Source organism: Eumetopias jubatus, unplaced genomic scaffold (assembly GCF_037043125.1).
Source record: "Eumetopias jubatus isolate StellerSeaLion01/CBP00866 unplaced genomic scaffold, mEumJub1_p1.0 scaffold_13, whole genome shotgun sequence".
Taxonomy (NCBI): domain Eukaryota; kingdom Metazoa; phylum Chordata; class Mammalia; order Carnivora; family Otariidae; genus Eumetopias; species Eumetopias jubatus.
In genome coordinates, this window is record NW_028274819.1 from 75,198,722 (window position 1) to 75,216,869 (window position 18,148).

At 46.9% G+C, this 18,148-nt stretch overlaps 1 protein-coding gene across 2 annotated transcripts in view; it reads right to left on the bottom strand.

Annotated features, from left to right (window-relative positions):
- VSTM5 (V-set and transmembrane domain containing 5) overlaps positions 1-7,359 on the bottom strand; it is a 30,889-nt gene extending 23,530 nt beyond the window's left edge. Inside the window, exon 1 of one of the 2 annotated variants that reach the window (XM_088017937.1) lies at positions 7,068-7,359. In XM_088017937.1, coding sequence (XP_087874063.1) covers positions 7,068-7,359 — 292 coding nt within the window. Of the gene's footprint in view, positions 1-6,744; positions 6,836-7,067 lie in introns of those variants that run through there. The other variant, XM_028119597.1, reaches the window with a different exon arrangement.
- Between the last annotated feature and the right edge of the window lie 10,789 nt (positions 7,360-18,148).

Consider the following 18,148-nt stretch of genomic DNA (forward strand, 5'->3'; position numbering starts at 1 on the left):
CTGCAGAATGTTTTGAAATAAAACTTTAGCCTAGGGGGAAAAAAAACTCCCAACAAAGAAAATTTCAGGACCAGATGGCTTCACAGGTGAATTCTACAACACATTTAAAGAAGATTTAATACCTATTCTTCTCAAACTATTCCAAAAATAAAAGAGGAAGGAAAACTTCTAAATCCACTCTATGAGGCCAGCATTACCCTGATACCAAAACCAGACAAAGACACTACCAAAAAAAAAAAAAAAAAAAAGGAAGAAAGAAAGAGAAAAAAGAAAACTACAGGCCAGAATCTCTGATGAACATAGATGCAAAAATCCTCAACAAAATATTAGCAAACAGAATTCAACTATACAACAAAAAAGTCATTCACCACAATCAAGTGGGATTAATCCAAGTATGCAAGGGTGGTTCAATATCTGCAAATCATTCAAGGTGATACATCACATTAACAAGACGATGGATAAAAACTATATAATTATCTCAATAGATGCAGAAAAAGCATTAGACAAAGTACAACATCCGTTCATGATGAAAACCTTAACAAAGCAGGGTTAGAGGGAATATACCTGAACATAATAAAGGCCATACATAAAACCCACAGTTTACATCGTACTCAATGGTGAAAACCTGAGTGTTTCCTCTAAGATCAGGAACAAGCCAAGGATGTCCACTCTCACCACTCTGATTCAACACAGTACTGGATGTTCTAGCTTGGGTACGCAGACAAAACAAAGAATTAAAAGGGGCACCTGGGTGGCTCAGTCGGTTAAGCGACTGCCTTCAGCTCGGGTCATGATCTCAGGACCCTGGGATAGAGCCCCGCACCGGGCTCTGTGCTCAACTGTGAGTCTGCTTCTCTCTCCCTTTGTGATCTCTCTCACTTTAGCTCTCTCTCAAATAAATAAAATCTTAAAATAAATAAATAAATAAAAACAAATAAAAGGATCCATACTGGTAAGGAAGAAGTAAAATGGTCCCTCTTTGCAGATGACATGATGCTATATATAGAAAATCCTAAAGACTCCACCAAAAAACTATTTGAACTGATAAATGAATTCAGTAAAGTTGCAGAATATGAAATTAACATACAAAAATCTGTTGCATTTCTTTATACACTAATAATGAAGTAGCAGAAAGAGAAATTATGAAAACAATTCCATTTATAGTAGCACCAATAAGAATAAAATACCTATGAATAAACTTAACAAAGGCGGTGAAAGACCTATACTCTGAAAACTATACTGATGAGAGAACATTGATGATAGAAATTGAGGACAACACAAACAAATGGAAAGATATACCATAGATTGGAAGAATTAATAGCATTAAAATGTCCATATTATCCAAAGCAATCTACAGATTCAGTGCAATCCCTATCAAAATGCCAATAGGGGCGCCTGGGTGGCTCAATCGTCAACCATCTGCCTTCGGTTCAGGTCATGATCCCAGGGTCCTGGGATCGAGTCCCACATTGGGCTCCCTCCTCGGCGGGAAGCCTGCTTCTCCCTCTCCCACTCCCCCTGCTTGTGTTCCCTCTCTCCCTGTGTCTCTCTCTGTCAAATAAATAAATAAAAGCTTTTAAAACAAATGCCAATAGCATTTTTCACAGAATTAGAACAATTAATCCTAAAATTTGTATGGAACCACAAAGGTCCCAAATAGCCACTCAATCTCGAGAAAGAAGAACAAAGCCGAAGGTATCAAAATCCCAGATTTCAAGATATAGTACAAAACAGTAATAATCAAAAGAGTATGGTACTAGCCCAGAAACACACAGAGATCAATAGAACAGAATACAAAGACCAGAAATAAACCTATGATTATATGGTCAATTAACTTACAACAAATGAGGCAAGAATATACAATGGGAAAAAAGACAGTCTCTTCAATAAATGGTGTTGGGAAAACTGGACAGCTACATGCAAAAGAATAAAACTGGGACCACCTGCTTACATCGTACACAGAAATTAACTGAAATGGATTAAAGACCTAACTGTGAAAACTGAAACCATAAAACTAAAGAAAACAGAGGCAGGGGGCACCTGGGTGGCTCAGTTGGTTAAGCGTCTGCCTTCGGCTCAGGTCATGATCCCAGAGTCCTGGGATCAAGTCCCATGTCAGGATCCTTGCGTCTCCCTCTGCCTGCCACTCCCCCTGCTTGTGCTCTCTCTCTCTCTCTCTCTCTGACAAATGAATAAATAAAATCTTAAAAGAAAACAGAGGCACTAATCTCTTTTTGACATTAGCCTTAGCAACATTTTTCTAGATATGTCGTCCCAGACAAGAGAAACAAAAGCAAAAATAAAGAATCAGGACTACACAAAAATAAAAAGCTTTTGCACGTCAAAGGAAACCATCAAAACAAAAAGGCAACCTATTGAAGATATTTGCAAATGATATATCCGATAAGGGGTTAATATCCAAAATATATAAAGAACTTATATAATTCAACACCAAAAAACAAACAAACACACAAAACACCAAACAACCTGATTTAAAATGGGCAGAAGACCTGAATAGCCATTTTTCCAAAGAAGACATACAGATGGCCAACAGACACGTGAAAAGATGCTCAACATCACTAATCATTAGAGAAATGCAAATCAAAACCACAATGAGCTATCATTTTGCACAGGTCAGAATAACTAGTATCAGAAAGACAAAAAATAACAAGTGTTGGTGAGAATATGGAGAAGAAGGAAGCTCAGACACTGTTGGTGGGAATGTAAATTGGTACAGCCACGGTGGAAAACAGTATGGAGGGTCCTTAAAAAATTAAAAATAGAAATACCATGTGATCCAGTAATTCCACTGCTGGATACCCAAAGAAAACAAAGACATTAATTTGAAAAGATATATGTACCCCTATGTTTATTGCAGCATTATTTACAACAGCAAAGATACGGAGGCTACCCAAGTAACCATTGACTGAAAAATGGATAAAGGAGACACACACACACACACACGCAATGGAATATTACTCAGCCATAAAAAAGAATGAGATCGTGCCATTTCTGACAACATGGATGGACCTAGAGGGAATTATGCTAAGTGAAATAAGTCAGACATGGATAACACAAATACCGTTATTATTTCACTTAAATGTGGAATCTAAAAAACAAAACAAATGAACAAACAAACAAACACAAACAGACCCTCACATACAGAGAACTGGTGGTTGCCAGAGGGGAGGTGGGTTGGGAGGATGGGTAAACAGAATGCAGAGGTACAAAGTTTCAGTTATAAAATAAATACATCATGGAGATGAAAAGTACAGCATAGGAAATACAGTCAGACGTTTTTTATTTTTTTAAAGATTTTATTTATTTATCTACGTATTTATTTAGAGCACGTGTGTGAGCAGGGGTGGGGGATGGGGAGTGGGGAGGGGCAGAGGAAGAGGGAGAGAATCTCAAGCAGACTCACTGAGCATGGAGCCTCACACAGGGCTCAATCTCATGACCCTGAGATCATGACCTGAGTGGAAATCAAGAGTTGGACACTTAACTGATGGAGCTACCCAGGCGCCCCCCAGTTAATAATTTTTTAATAACGTTGTTGGTGACAGAGGATGACTACCCTTACCGTGATGAGCACTGAGTAATATATAGAATTATCAGATCAATATGGTGTACACCTTAAGGTACTATAACATTGGATGCCAATTATATGTAGATAAATAAATGTTAAAGGAAAAAGTCTTACAGGGAATGAAATATATAGGTGTCCTCAGGTCCTGGTGATAATGGAGAAAGGAGGGTCTCCTGACTGCAGCCCTCTTCCAGACCAGCACGGACTATATCAGATCTCCCTTGGAGATCAGAAATGAAGAAATCTGGATGACTTTCTGTTTGAAAGTCCTTACCCCTCCCTCAATCGCTTCATTTAATCTTCCAAGCATTTTTTTTTAGCACTATCCCTGTGGAAAGGAAGTGTGTGTCCTGGGGCTACCTGTCAGCCTGGAGGTGGCCCAGCCTTCCGTGTCATCCAGATGATGCGCCGATCCCTAGCACTATACTTGTTATCCTGCAGTAGGGGGCTGCTCTCACCTGTGTGGGGGCTAAACACTGAAAGTGTAAATGTCCTTCGGGACAGGGCTGGTTAAGTACAAACCAGAACTTTCATATGATGATGTAGGTACAGCAGTCAAGAGGAATGAACAAGATCTCTGCTTCTCAATGTGGATGGAGCTGAAAAGAAAATGGTGTAGGGCGCCTGGGTGGCTCAGCCTTCGGCTCAGGTCCTGATCCCAGGGTCCTGGGATCGAGTCCCGCATCAGGCTCCCTGCTCCTTGGGAGACTGCTTCTCCCTCTGCTTCTCTCTCTCTTTCTCTCTGTCTCTCATGAATAAATTAAAAAAATCTTAAAAAAAAAGAAAAGAAAATGGTGTAAACAGTAGGTTTCTGAATACCAAGTACAGCATATGGCATGCAGTGAGATTCCTCCTACCCTGACTCGCCCTCCCCTCCCCACCTGTCCCAACCCCAGCTGAGCCCAGAACCCACGGCTCCATTCTAGCTAGGGTCGCTCCTGGCCTATCCATCCCTCCCCTGACCCAGACTCAGCCCGCCAGCCCGCTCTCTGTTCCCCTGTTCTCCTGGGAACTGGGTCATGAATGACTCAGTAGGGCCAGTTCTGCAGTTGGGGTTCCCAGAACGTTAGCACCTCCTGCCTCTCCCAGCTCACCACTGCAAGCCCCAACTCGTTTGCTCGCCTGGGGGCATGACTGTGAACTAGGTTTCCCCACTGTGGCCTGCTTCCTACAGGTAGAGGGTGTCATGAGCGAGAGTGTGGCAAATGGCTGGCCCCTGAGTGTCGCGAGCATCTGTACAGATGTTGTGTAAGAATGGTGGTTGGAAGCGGATTGGAGGGTTGAAAAACAATTGAAAAGGTCACTGCCACGCCAAACACACCCACCTACCTGAAGGACTAACAACCGGTTATTTCTTGCTCGGCAGGCAGCGAGAAGCACATGCCCTATAGTAGTCCTTCAGGGTTTGACATCTGCAGTCGCCCAAGCTGGGCTCTGGGCAGAGCGGTGGAAGGGTCCAGTGCTAGATCGCCTGGGTTTGGGCCCTGGGACCACCACGGACTAGCGGGTGACTTTGTGCAAGCAACAACTTCCATATGCCTCAGGTTCCTCACTTGTGAAACAGGGATAGAGTAGCACTTAGAGGGTTGCCTTGTGGATTCATAGAAGTCTTGTAAAGTCCGAGGGATGGTGAATGCACACGTGCTTAATAAGTTCTGGCTCTTACTATATAGGTCCTCCCACCTCCAATGGCCCTGCACTGGTTACTCAAAATCTCAGTCGACTAATCTGTAACATGCGAATGACAATAATGTTAACGATTAGATGAGAAAGTAAAACCGTATCACAATCTGTGGTTTGTGTCGGCGGGAGCTTGTGCCGCTGTGCGTTACATGAAGACTCATCAAACTCGGGAGGTTCTGGGGCCGACCCACCCAACGCCCGCCACTCGGTGCACAGTGGTGAGGACCACCTCCAGCCCCCACACCCAACCCAAAGCCCCAGAACCCCTTTTCTTCAAGAGAGTCGGCTGCGGGTTCGCCTGCGTGAAGGGATAGGCCTACAGAATGTCGGGGGGACTAGGGAAGCCCGAGAGAAGGCGAGGGGTCCCCACCGTAGGGGACGGGGCCCGCGTGCCCTTGGGGTCGGGGACACCTCAGCTGCAAGTGTGGTTATTCCAGGAAAAAGAAATAGAAAATATTGTAGAGGAGGCGGCCACCGGGCCGGCAGCCGATTATCTCCGCGTCGGCTTCCGGCTCTGATAACGCCCGGCCGCGCGGGGCCGGGGCGGGCACCCCGAAGTGGCCCAGGGTGCCGGGCCGGGAAAGCCTCCACTTGGCCGGGTCCCTCCGGCCGCGGTCGGCGCCCTAGAGGACGCGCCCAGCCCCGGCGGGAAGCAGCGCGCCCCCTGCCAGCCGGACCGCCCCTAATCCCCCAAGGTGGGCTAGGGTCTGTGGCTGGGCGGCCGCGACACCCAGGACCCGCCCGCCGCTCCGCACCGCCCCGTCACCGCCCCCCGCTGAGCCCCGCGCAGCCCCGTGGTCCCCTGCCGCCCCCCCAGCTCCGCCGCCCCCCGCGCCGCCCCGCCGGCCCCCGCTGAGCCCAGAGCCTCCCCGCCGCCACTCCCCGCCCGAGCTCCGCCGCCCCCCGGCGCCGCCCCGCCGGCCCCCACTGCGTCCAGAGTCTCCCGGCAGCCACCCCACGCCCGAGCTCCGCCGCCCCCCACGCAGCCCCGCCGGCCCCCGCTGTACCCCGAGCCTCCCCGCCGCCACCCCCTGCCCGAGCTCCGCTGCCGCCCCCAGGGTCGACACGCCGTCCCCCGCTGCGCCCCGAGCCTTCCCGCCGCCACCCCCCGCCCGAGCTCCGCCGCCCCCCGCGCAGCCCAGCCGGTCCCCGCTGCGCCCCGAGCCTCCCCGCCGCCCCCAGCGCCGCCCCACCGTCCCCCGCTGCGCCCCGAGCCTCCCCGCCGCCACCCCCTTCCCGAGCTCCGCCGCCCCCCACGCAGCCCCGCCGGCCCCCGCTGTGCCCCGAGCCTCCCCGCCGCCACCCCCTGCCCGAGCTCCGCTGCCGCCCCCAGGGTCGACACGCCGTCCCCCGCTGCGCCCCGAGCCTTCCCGCCGCCACCCCCCGCCCGAGCTCCGCCGCCCCCCGCGCAGCCCCGCCGGCCCCCACTGCGCCCCGAGCCTCCCCGCCGCCCCGCGCCGCCCGGCGCTTACTTTGCAGACACCGCGCGGCAGCCAGGCAGAGGGCGAGCAACCCCAGGGATATGCCGCGGTTCTTCCTACTCCCGCTCGGCAGCGGCCTCATGAGCAACCCCCCGGCGGCTCGGGCCGGGCATGGGCTTCCAGCGGCGCGGCGCGGCCGGGCTGTGCGCTGTCACCGCCGCCGTGCTGCTCCCGCCCGCTGCCTCCGCCCTCCTCCCCGGAGTCCGCAGGTCCTTTAGGGCCAAATGCAGATGAGCTGGTTGTACAGCCAGTTCCCAAGAAGTGGGAAGGAAAGAGGAGAGACAGAGAATGGGAAGCGGTGAGAATGCACACACTCAGAAGTAAATAATGGCAAATAATGAGCCGTCTCCTTCCGTTCACACCCAGTTTACTGGTATCGATTCCTGATTCAGCTGGATGCTGGATGGCAGGATGGAGGGAAAGTACTAGCTGTTGCCTGAGGACCAAGAGAGACCGTCCAATGGCTCCATGGGCAAGGAGAAGGCTTTTAGGAAAGTGAGGTGACAGCCTAGGGTGAAGGGGTGAGAACAGGGGACAACAAGGGAGCCCCAGGCTGCTCTGGGTGGAGCCACTGGATACTAGTGATATCCATCCACCAGCCATCATCTGCGCATCCACCCTCCCACCCATCTATCTACCGTTCCCGCATCCATCAACCAACCTTCCACCCATCCATCAACCAACCTTCCACCCATCCATCCACCATCCATCCACCCATCCATCCACCATCCATCCCTCCACCATCCACCCACCCATCCATCCACCCATCCATCCACCACCCATCCATCCACCATCCATCCACCCATCCATCCACCATCCATCCCTCCACCATCCACCCACCCATCCATCCACCCATCCATCCACCATCCATCCCTCCACCATCCATCCATCCATCCATCCATCCATCCACCATCCATCCATCCATCCATCCACCATCCATCCCTCCACCATCCATCCATCCACCCATCCATCCCTCCACCATCCATCCATCCATCCATCCCTCCACCATCCATCCATCCATCCATCCCTCCACCATCCACCCATCCATCCCTCCACCATCCATCCATCCATCCATCCCTCCACCATCCACCCATCCATCCCTCCACCATCCATCCATCCATCCATCCCTCCATCTATCCAAGTGTTCCCTCATAGCCTACTTGTTTGCACGGGGCCTGGCACATGGTACTCAGAGAGCACTGTTTGTTTGAGCCAGATAGCGTTTGGTTCAGGGATGCCCACATGGGGCCCTCAGAGTCTGTGCTGGGATTGCTAAAATCAGAGGATACAAACATGGGAGTCCTGGAGGACCATCTTGGCTGGAAGTGCCTGGAGGCACCGTGTCATGTGGAGAGGCCCTGAATTAAGAATGACACCAAGATGACACAAAATGAGCCAGCTGGGAGCCGCCAAGAGAGACTGATCCCTAATGACATGGTTTGAGCTCCGGGATTCTATACACTTGCCTTTGCCACTTATGAGCAAGTAAATACCCTCTCTTGACTGGGAAAATTTAAGCTAGATTTCTACGACATAGAATTGAGAAAGTCCTGACCCAATAAAAGTGATCTTCTTGAAACTTTCTCTTTATTCCATGTATGAGGATTTAGGAATCCTTTGTCTTTGTTCATTCATCAAACTTTTATCAAATCTGCCTTCATACCAGGCAGTGTGCTAGGCTCTGCAGCTCCAAAGATGACTCCTGGGCCCAAGAAATTCACAAACTAGTGGAGACCAACTGGTCCAAATTGGGAAAGGGTCCAGGCGTGAAGGCTCTTCCTGCTGAGGCCAAGGTGAGAGGAAAACTGTTTTGCTCACAGCTGTATACCTGGCATCTGGCACATGGCAGGTGCTTAATAACCATTTGTTAAATGAGAAAAACTGGTCTGAGAAATTTAAGGGAGAAAGAAGGATTTCGTGAGATCAAGGGCTGATAAAGGTTAGAGTGACCCAGCGATGCTGTGAGTTTATCTCCTGCCTCTGTCACCTACCAGCTCTCCGGCCATGGAGACGTGACATCAACTCTCTGGACCTCTGAGGGGACTGGACTGGGCCAGAAATGGGCCACTCTGTCTGTACGTTAGGAATAAAGCACCACGGCCTGGGTGTCCCTCCAGTTCAATTGAATCAAATGCTCTGGGGGTGGGGCCTGGGCATTAGTGTTTTTCAAAAGCTCTCTGAATGATTCTCATGTGCAGCCAGGGTGGAAAAGCACTGTTCTACATTAGTTAGAAGCTTCTTCTGGTCACATTCGATGACACTTAAATCTTAAGTTTGTCAGAGTCTTTCTTTAGAGTAGGATTGCCTAGAAGAGGGAGAGAGCATGAGTCCATTTAAGCCTTGATTACATTGACCATTTCATTTCCCCTCTCTTTGTTCCTTTCTCCCTCTCTCTCTTTCTTTCAACAAATACCAGTTTTTTGTTTGTTTTAAAGATTTTATTTATTTATTTGAGAGAGAGAGAGAGAGAGAGCGAGAGACAGAGCACAAGCAGGGGGAGAGGGAGAAGCAGGCTCCCCGCTGAGCAGGGAGCCGCACATGGGGCTCTATCCCAGGACCCTGGGATCCTGACCTGAGTGGAAGGCAAACGATTAACCGATTAACTGACTGAGCCATCTAGGCCCCCCATGATTTAACATTTCTTTACGGCAGTTTTCTTAGCTGTAAAATGGGATTCCGATATTACTACTTACTGGTGCTGCTGGGAAGGTTAGTAAGAAACAGGTGTGAAGGCGATGATCCCACGAAAAACCCCAGGTCCATTATCACAATGTCCAGCTCATAATAGGTGCATAATAGGTACTCAGTAATTGAATAAATTTTCCTGTGGCATTCATGCTTTTTAGTCTTGGGCTCAAAGAGGATACTTCTAAAGGTCAGAGACCATTTCTTCTATATCTGCTATGGGTTGTCTCTTCCTGCACAGTGCTGGGCATGTTAAAGGTATTCAGTAAATATGCAGTGGGGGCAGTATGGTGGATGGCAAAAAGTCTAACTTGAATTCTGGTCTTAGCTGTTCCATTGCGGAAATAATTTCATATCACTGGGTCTCAGTTTCTTCATTGGTAAAAATGAGGTGTGAGGTCTTGAGTACATGGTCTGGAGCAGATGCCTGTGCTTAATCTCAGAATATGGTCTTCAGTCCATATGGGACTGACCAAAACAAACATAAAAGTGAGAACGACAAAAGGGTTTCCCTGAACTACCTGGCGTTTGTGGGCTAGATGGCCCACAGGGTCTGACATTACCATTACGCGCCCGGATGGGCTGGGTATCCCACCCACAGAGAAGGGCACTGAGCTATTCAAGTCCAATTTCAACAAAAATCAATGAAAAAGTCACAAAGTCAGGGCACAATGAAGGAGTCCTGCCAAAGTAAAATAGGTCTGATCAAAGCTTACAAATCATATTCCTACAATTTACCACTGTATTCAACAAAAATTACTGTGAACCGTATGCCACACAGAATTTTCTGATCCCGTGGACCGTTACGGAAAACACTGGTGTAGGAGCAGTCTGCTCCAGCACGGAAGAGCATTTTCTCACTGATGTTGTTTAGAATTGCCAGTGGCTGGGGATAATAAAAACTTTTAGGTGGGTCTTATTCTTATTTTTAAATTCTCTTTAGACACTGAACCTCCTCCTTGCATCAGGGCTCAGCGGCTCCCTGCCCCTGGTTTGCCAGGGATTGAATATTCAGGTGCTCTTGGGCTTGATGTCTTGGATTTCTTACAACCTGAACATCCTTCTCATCTCAGCACAAGCATCATTCTCTTTAGAGGCTTCCAGGAGCCCTGTCCAAATGACCTGTACAGTCACTGTCCCATTTTTTAAAACCAACCTGAGTGAGGTTTCATTAATGTGCAGGAAAAGGCATCTGTTGAAAGTGTGCGATTTGAGGAGTTTTATTATATGGATACACCGATGAAACAATGACCACAATCAAGATGCAGAACATTTCCATCACTCCAGAAGTTCCCCTGTGCAGCCCGTTCATCTTTCTCTCTGCCCTTAGCCCCACGCAACCAATGGTTTGTCAAGACAGATTCATTTGCATTCTCTAGAATCTTACATAAGTAGTATCAGACAGCATGTTTTTTTTCACCCAGCATCGTTTTGAGATGCATCTGTGTTGTATGTGTCGCTGTTTCACTTCTTGTCATTCCACTGAATGGTTAATCTGCAGTTGTGTATTCATTCACCCACTGATGAACATTTGGGTTATTTTCCATTTTTGCCTTTTGACATCAGTCTTATTGTCTTCATTGCGTGATGATTATCTGATATCGTCTTGGGGTTTTTTAATTTATTTTATTTTTTATTTTTTTAACTGAAGAGTGCTGTCTGCCAAGGTCAAGGAATGAGGCAAATATGGAATAGGCCATCCCTGGTCTAGACTCTGCCAAGCCAAACATAGACTTTTGGAGCATATTAGAAACCCTCTCCAGTCTCCCCCAGTCCTCCAACAATAATCATTTCTTTCTCATTTGTTTACAACATCAATTGTTCTAAGCCTAATTGTAGATCTTTCCTCAAACAATACTGTAAGTAATAGCTAACACTTTTTGAGGGCTTACTAAATGCCAGGCATTGTTCTAAGTGCTTTATATTTATGGCCCCATTTAACTCACAACAATGTAATGAAGGGAGTTACTATTAATATCGACACTTCCAATGAGGAAATTTAAGCAGAGAAATGTTTTTATTTATTTTTTAGAAAGGGAGAGAGGCATGGGAAGGGGCAGAGGGAGAAGGGGAGAGAGAGAATGTTAAACAGTCTCCACACCAGCACGGAACCCACCATAGGCCTCCATCTCATGACCCTGAGATCATGACCTGAGCTGAAATCAAGGGTCAGATGCTTAACCAACTGAGCCACCCAGGTGCCCTGAAGCAGAGAAAGATTAATTAACTTGCCCAGGTCACAAAAATGTAAGTGGTGGGACTGAGATTCAAACATATGGATGGTCTGGGCTCCAGAGTCCCTGCTGTTAAACTACTTATTTAATGTAAATAATCTTCAATATCTACACTTTTCCATTTATGTTTGTCACAACATTGCTATTTATAAAGTGAAAAATTGGAAACAACATACCTGTCCAGCAACAGGAAAATGGTGAGGTACATCATGATGCATCTTTATGGTGACCTATGACATCCATTCAAAGGTAAGCTTTTCAAAGAATTTTAAAGACATGGGAAAATGCACAAAATAATGTTAAGAGAAAAAGAACTGTATATGGCATTTAACCACAATTAGGAAAATAGATCTGTATATAGATACAAAAAGTGAAAATACAGCAGTATCTTTCTGCATGTTATGTAATTACAGGTGATTTTTAAAAACGAACATAATTCATACACAGGAGAATGCTCAGATCTTAAGTGTCTAGGTCAATGAAGTTTGAGAACTATATACATCTGTGTCACTGCCATCCAAAATGATAGAACATTTCTCTCAGCTGATGAAGTTTCTTCATGCCCTTGTCTCCCTGCCAATCCCACACCCCACCCCTATTCTCATTTTTATCACAATAGATTAGTTTTGTTTTTTTGAGAAAGAGAAAGAGTGTGAGTGAGGGGCAGAAAGGGCAGAGAGAAAGGGAGAGAGAGCATCTCCAGCAGACTCTGTGCTCAGTACAGAGCCCAATGTGGGGCTCAATCTCATGACCCTGAGGATCATGAACTGAGCCAAAATCAAGAGTCAGATGCTTAACCAACCACCACCAGGTGCCCCCACAGTAGATTAGTTTTAATGACATGGAAAAATGGCTCTCTGTTTCAGAGTCTCACAAACCTGCAGTCAAGGTCAACTGCAACAGTTTGTCTGTTTTTGAATTTCATGTAAATTGAATCATATTCTTTTGTGTTTGGCTTCTTTCACTCAACATAACATTTCAGAGGTTAATTATTATGTTGCATGTTCCTTTTTATTGCTGAGTAATATTCCATTGTATGAGTATACCATGATTATTTTCTTATTGATGGAAATTTGAGTATTTTCTAGATTTTGGTTATTATGAATAAAAGTGCTGTGGATATTCATGTTTTGTTTTTATGTGATAACAGGTTTTCACTTCTCTCAGGTATATACCAAGGAGTGGAATTGCTGGGTCAGGGAGCAGATGTATGTTGAATTTATGAGAAAAGAAAAGGACAGTTTTCCAAAGTGGTTGTAACATTTTACACTCCCATGAGCAATATACGGAAGTTCCAGTTACTTCTACATCCTTGCCAAATTTGGTCAAGTCAAATTTTTAGCAGTCTTGTGGGTATAAAATGATATCTTGTTGTGTTTTATTTTGGGGGGGTTGGGAGGACTCTTTTTTTTTTAAGATTTTATTTATTTGAGAGAGAGAGAGAGCAGGAGTGGGAAGAGGAGCAGAGGGAGAAGCAGATTCCCTGCTGGGCAGGGAGCCCAACTCGAGGCTTGATCCCAGGACCTTGAGATCATGACCTGAGCCAAAGGCAGATGCTTAACCAACTGAGCCACCCAGGTGCCCCAAAACAGACATATGTTCATAGAGTTATCAATACTGAATGTAATACAGACATAAAGCTTTGATTCTACCTGGGTTTATTAGCCAAATAAGTTCATTATCTGTTACAAAATTTTCAATAATAATACAAACTTGATATGATGCAATTTTCATCTGTAACGTCCACATAATTGTTGAGAACAAGTGAATTAAATAGATGTGAGTAGTGTTACAGGATTTTTTCCTTTGGTGCCCGTGGTTCTTGGTCACACCACTTCGAAGAATGAAGAGGTAGACCAGGCAGAGTAGTGGGCAACAAAGCAAGTCTACTGAGTGATAGTACCAAGCTCCCAAAGAGGGAGGGGCCCTGAGAAGGTTGCCGGGAGGACTCCTTTTTATCCTGGTTTCAAGCTTGTCTGATAGATAATTCAAATACTTTCCCAGATTCCTCCGATTAGCCCACTCTGTGTGTCCCATGTTCCTTTAGACCTGGACTTCTCTTGAACCATCCATGCTTTCCTATCCCGTAATGGCTGCAGACTGAAGGTGAGGACTTAGGGGTGGGAAAGGTGGGGGTCAAGAGGACACCCCAGAAAGGGAGACAGAGACAGATACATACAAAAGGACAGAGAGAGGCAAACTGGCAGAGAGCTGGAAATTAACAAAGATGAGAAAGCTACAGTGACAGGAGAGGAAGGGAGGTAGGCACAGGATAAAGAAGGACAGGGACAATGAGAAAGCAGGGAAAGTGCTAAAGAGTAAGAAGGGGTGTGTGTGGGGGGAGGGGACAAAAATAAAGTGAGAGGGGGCAAGGAAGGGAAGGGAGGATGGAGACGGGAGATGGAGGAAGGGAGGAGACCAATAGGAGGGAGAGAAGCCAAATCCTTCCCATGCCACCCATCCAGCAGGCAGCCTGGGAGCAGCCCAGGACTGGAGGCAAGTACACTTGCCAGTGAGATCTGTCTCCTCCTGATGGGCTGATGCCCTGGAAACAGAGCTGAGCTGTGCTGAGAGCGTCCCTCATTAATATCAGAGGCCCCAGACAGCCCTAATGACTCCTGAGCCTGCAGGCTGCAAAGGGACTGGTGTGCTAACATTGAGGGTTGGGCACATGCCAGGCTGTGCTCATCCTAGAGATGGCATTGCCCAGGGCCATCCTGGGGGCCGATGCCAGGCCAGGGACTAGAGACTGCTGAGGGCAGTCTCTGGAGGGCAAGGAGTAGTTTGGTTGGGGTGATGGAAACATGATGAGTCCAGTTCCTTCCCCTGGGCCAGACCAGGGTGATAAGGAGCCCCCGTGAGTATAGCTCATGGTCAGAGAAGCAGCTTATGGCAGCTGTGTTATTTAGGAAACAGTCAGTCCTTTGGGTTCATTTGGTCAGTCAACAGACACTGAACCTTGCCTGGATCCCACCTGTCCTCAAAGAACTCACAGTCTACTCACTAGGAGATGACAGTCAGTGAAATTACTACTAAGACTGAAATATGTCCCATAAGAGATAAATCCTATAGCTCCTTTTAAATGTCAGGGCTCGAGAGAGATTTATTAAATCAATGAAGGAATGAAGGAATGAATGAATGTTCAACCCATGTATCTAGTATCACGGAGGAAGAAGGGTTATTTATAAACTAATTATTTGCACAGGAATCGAACACATGGTAGACTAGATGTCCAATTCAGTTTTATTAAATGAATGGCTGATTACATTTCACTGCAAAGGAAAATGCAATATTCTCCAGAAAAGTAGCACTCTGAACTATTGTTCTCACTGGCATTTTAATGCAAACTTATTCATGTTCTTTTTTGCTAATATCTGTAAATCACATTACCTCCATTCTGTGAGGTGGGCAGGGCTAGAACCGAGGGCCTGGCAGGCTGAGTGTTGTGCCCAGCTGAACCACTAAAGCCACATCTGGAATGTGGGCTCTTTCGGTTCTCATTCCAGTCCTCATTCGGTTGCTAATCCAGTTCTCATTCGGTTGCTCCATGTGGCCATCCTCACGCCCAGTAATGGCTAATGGAGGGGGCCTCTGAGGCAGTTGGGGTTTGGGGGGAAGGACTGATGGTGGTGGAGGTGGGAACTCTGTGCTGGGACTAATGTAGTAGCTTGATATAAATTATTTCATTTAACTCTGACAATGACCTTATGAGGTGGGAATTATTATCCTCATTTTAGAGAGAAGGAAATCGAGGCTCAGAAAAATTGAGTAACTTGTCCAAGGTCAGAGCTGGGATTCAAATCAGATCTGCTGCACTTCAATGCTCACATTTTTTTCCCCAGTGCCTCATGGTTACTTGAGGTAATTTTGGAGAGAGAAGAACAAAGTGGAAACATGAAGTTTCTGAGACTCTTCCAGCAAGCCATGATTGCTCTGGGGCAGGATGAGAGTGGAAGGGTGGAAACTGCATCTCCAGGCCTCAGGGGCACTTCAAGATTTCTTCCCTATTGGGTGAACACACTGGATTTTATCTGGCTTCTTTTCCAGAGATAGAAAGAGTAAAAAGTTTCCATTAGTCGGGTGGTTGGCCTCCCAAGCAAATTCAGGGACAAACCAACCGGTCAAGGTTAGGTGGGACAGAGTAGGGGAGAGGTTCTGAGGGGAAAGAAAACAATTAGCCCGTAATTCTCTGAGGTAGATTTCTACCTCATGCCTGCCCCCAGCTTGGTTCATTTCAGGGTGTGTAGGATGGCCCAGCCTCTCAGCTCAATCTTCTCCCTTTCATTCCATCTGCTTCAGCAACCATTCCCATGACCCACCCCATGACACTGCTGCTCCCAGGAACAACTCGACTTCTGACATCTTATAGCCTCCTTCCTGCTGCCATTTGAAAGCTTACAGAAGCCTCCAGAGACTGGAGACTAGGCCTGATCTCTCTGCGCATTACTAGTTGGCGCTTTTCCAGGGGCAAGTGATAGGACGCCATGTTCAACTGGCTTAAAGAAAAAAGGAGTTCTGGGGCGCCTGGGTGGCTCAGTCGGTTAAGTGACTGCCTTCAGCTCAGGTCATGATCCTGGAGTCCCGGGATCAAGTCCCGCATCGGGCTCCCTGCTCAGTGGGGAGTCTGCTTCTCCCTCTGACCCTTCCCCCTCTCATGTGCTCTCTCTCTCTCATTCTCTCTCTCTCTCTCATTCAAGCTCTCTCGAATAAATAAATAAAATCTTTAAAAAAAAAGAAAAAAGGAGTTCTGTTGGTGTTCGTTTGTTTGTTTTTGACTGTCCTAAATTGTTTATTAGGTAAGAATTTTACAAACATCTCTCTGACAACCTTCACTCTCTGGTCTGATATGGCAAAACTCTGACTCTGTATCCATCTCATATACTGGGTTTTTTTTTGCTCCTATACCTGGCCTGTTGCTGGAGAAAATGATGCAACAATGCAGATTGGCATTTCTGCAAATTCGTGATTTCTCATCTCTGCTGGAGCCTCAGTGGAACCAGATAATCTTTCTATTTGTCCCTGAATAACTCCTTCCCTCATTCATTCATTCATGCAATAACATTGGATTTACACATTAGAACGCTTGCTCTGAAACCTGATAGTTTGAAGGTGGGCAGACAGAAATCAGTGATACCTACTCTGATTTGGAACCAATAAATACGTCATGTTCTCAGAAAGGCCCTTGGGCCTCCTTAGGTTATGTGATACAATCTAACACATTGATTAGTTTGGCATACAGACCCTGTCCCCTCCCCTACTATCAGCCTTAGCTTCTTGCCCGCCTGTCTTCCTACTTTCTGATCCATGAAGTCTCAGCTCATTTCCCAACTGGCCCATCATCTTCATGCTTCCGAGGCTTTGCTTACACTGTTGTCCCTGCCTGAATGCTCTTCTCACTTTCCTCCACTAGTAAATTCTTGTTCTTATTTAAAGGCTCAGCCCAAGTGTCATTTCCTTCAGGAAGCCTAACCTCTTTGCAAGATGGGGTGCCCCTCCATCATGCTTCTGTGACATTCTGTGTGTGTCTCTATCACAGCACTGAACTCTATCTTGCTGACGTTATCTGTTTTTCCCCTGCCAGTTGGTCTGTTCTGGGAAGGCAAGGGCTAGGTCTAGTTCATTTGTGCTCCTCTGGGTCTGGCACGTGGAAGTGAATTGAATTGATCTGAACTGACCTCTGATCCATTAAGCTTTTCTAGCCACCTCTCTCTGGAAGCTTACTAGGCATCATTTTTCTTGCATGCCCTTAAGAGCTGCAGCCTTCACTCCAAGAGAGTAAAGTGCATAAGCCACAGAGCAGATGTCCTATAGAGCTATTAGGCAAACTGCTCATTGGTTTCCTGGTACACCCTCCTCAATACAGCTCCTACAGTCTGAGAGGTAAACCTCTCCCAGCATTCAGATTCACGCCTCCCCTCCATCATCACTGACTCCCCAAATTTGAGGGACTCTTCTATTAGGATGAATGATTTCCCAAGATGGTACTTGTTCCCAATATAAAATTGGCCCCTGGCCAACAGTTGCCCAAAAATGCTTGGCTAGGTCTAAACCCACAAGTAGGTGTGACTTAGCTTTTCAAAGCAGGGGACTCACTTTCACAAGAAGTTGGTTTGAGCATAATTTCAGAAAATCGAAAACGTGTTTTCCTTGGAGAGCCTTGGTTGATGAGTACTATGCCCCACCAGGTGGTCCAGGGAGAGTCTCTGACCTGATGGGATTGTTCTGGAAACCTGGGCCACCAGGTTGTGTGAAAAGAGAGAGAGAGAGAAGGCTTCTCTCTGTAGACCTTTGAGTCACTGGTTTCTTGTGTCCAAAGAGGAGAGGGGCCATCGCTCACAGGAATTCGCATTATTTAGCATTAAGTATCCCTCACGTAGTTCTGTTGAACAGTCTAGGAAAAAAAAAAAGTGAGTTTCCAAGAACAGTTCAGTGTTCTCATTAGGAGGGGATAAAAGGGTAACGCTGTATTTATTATT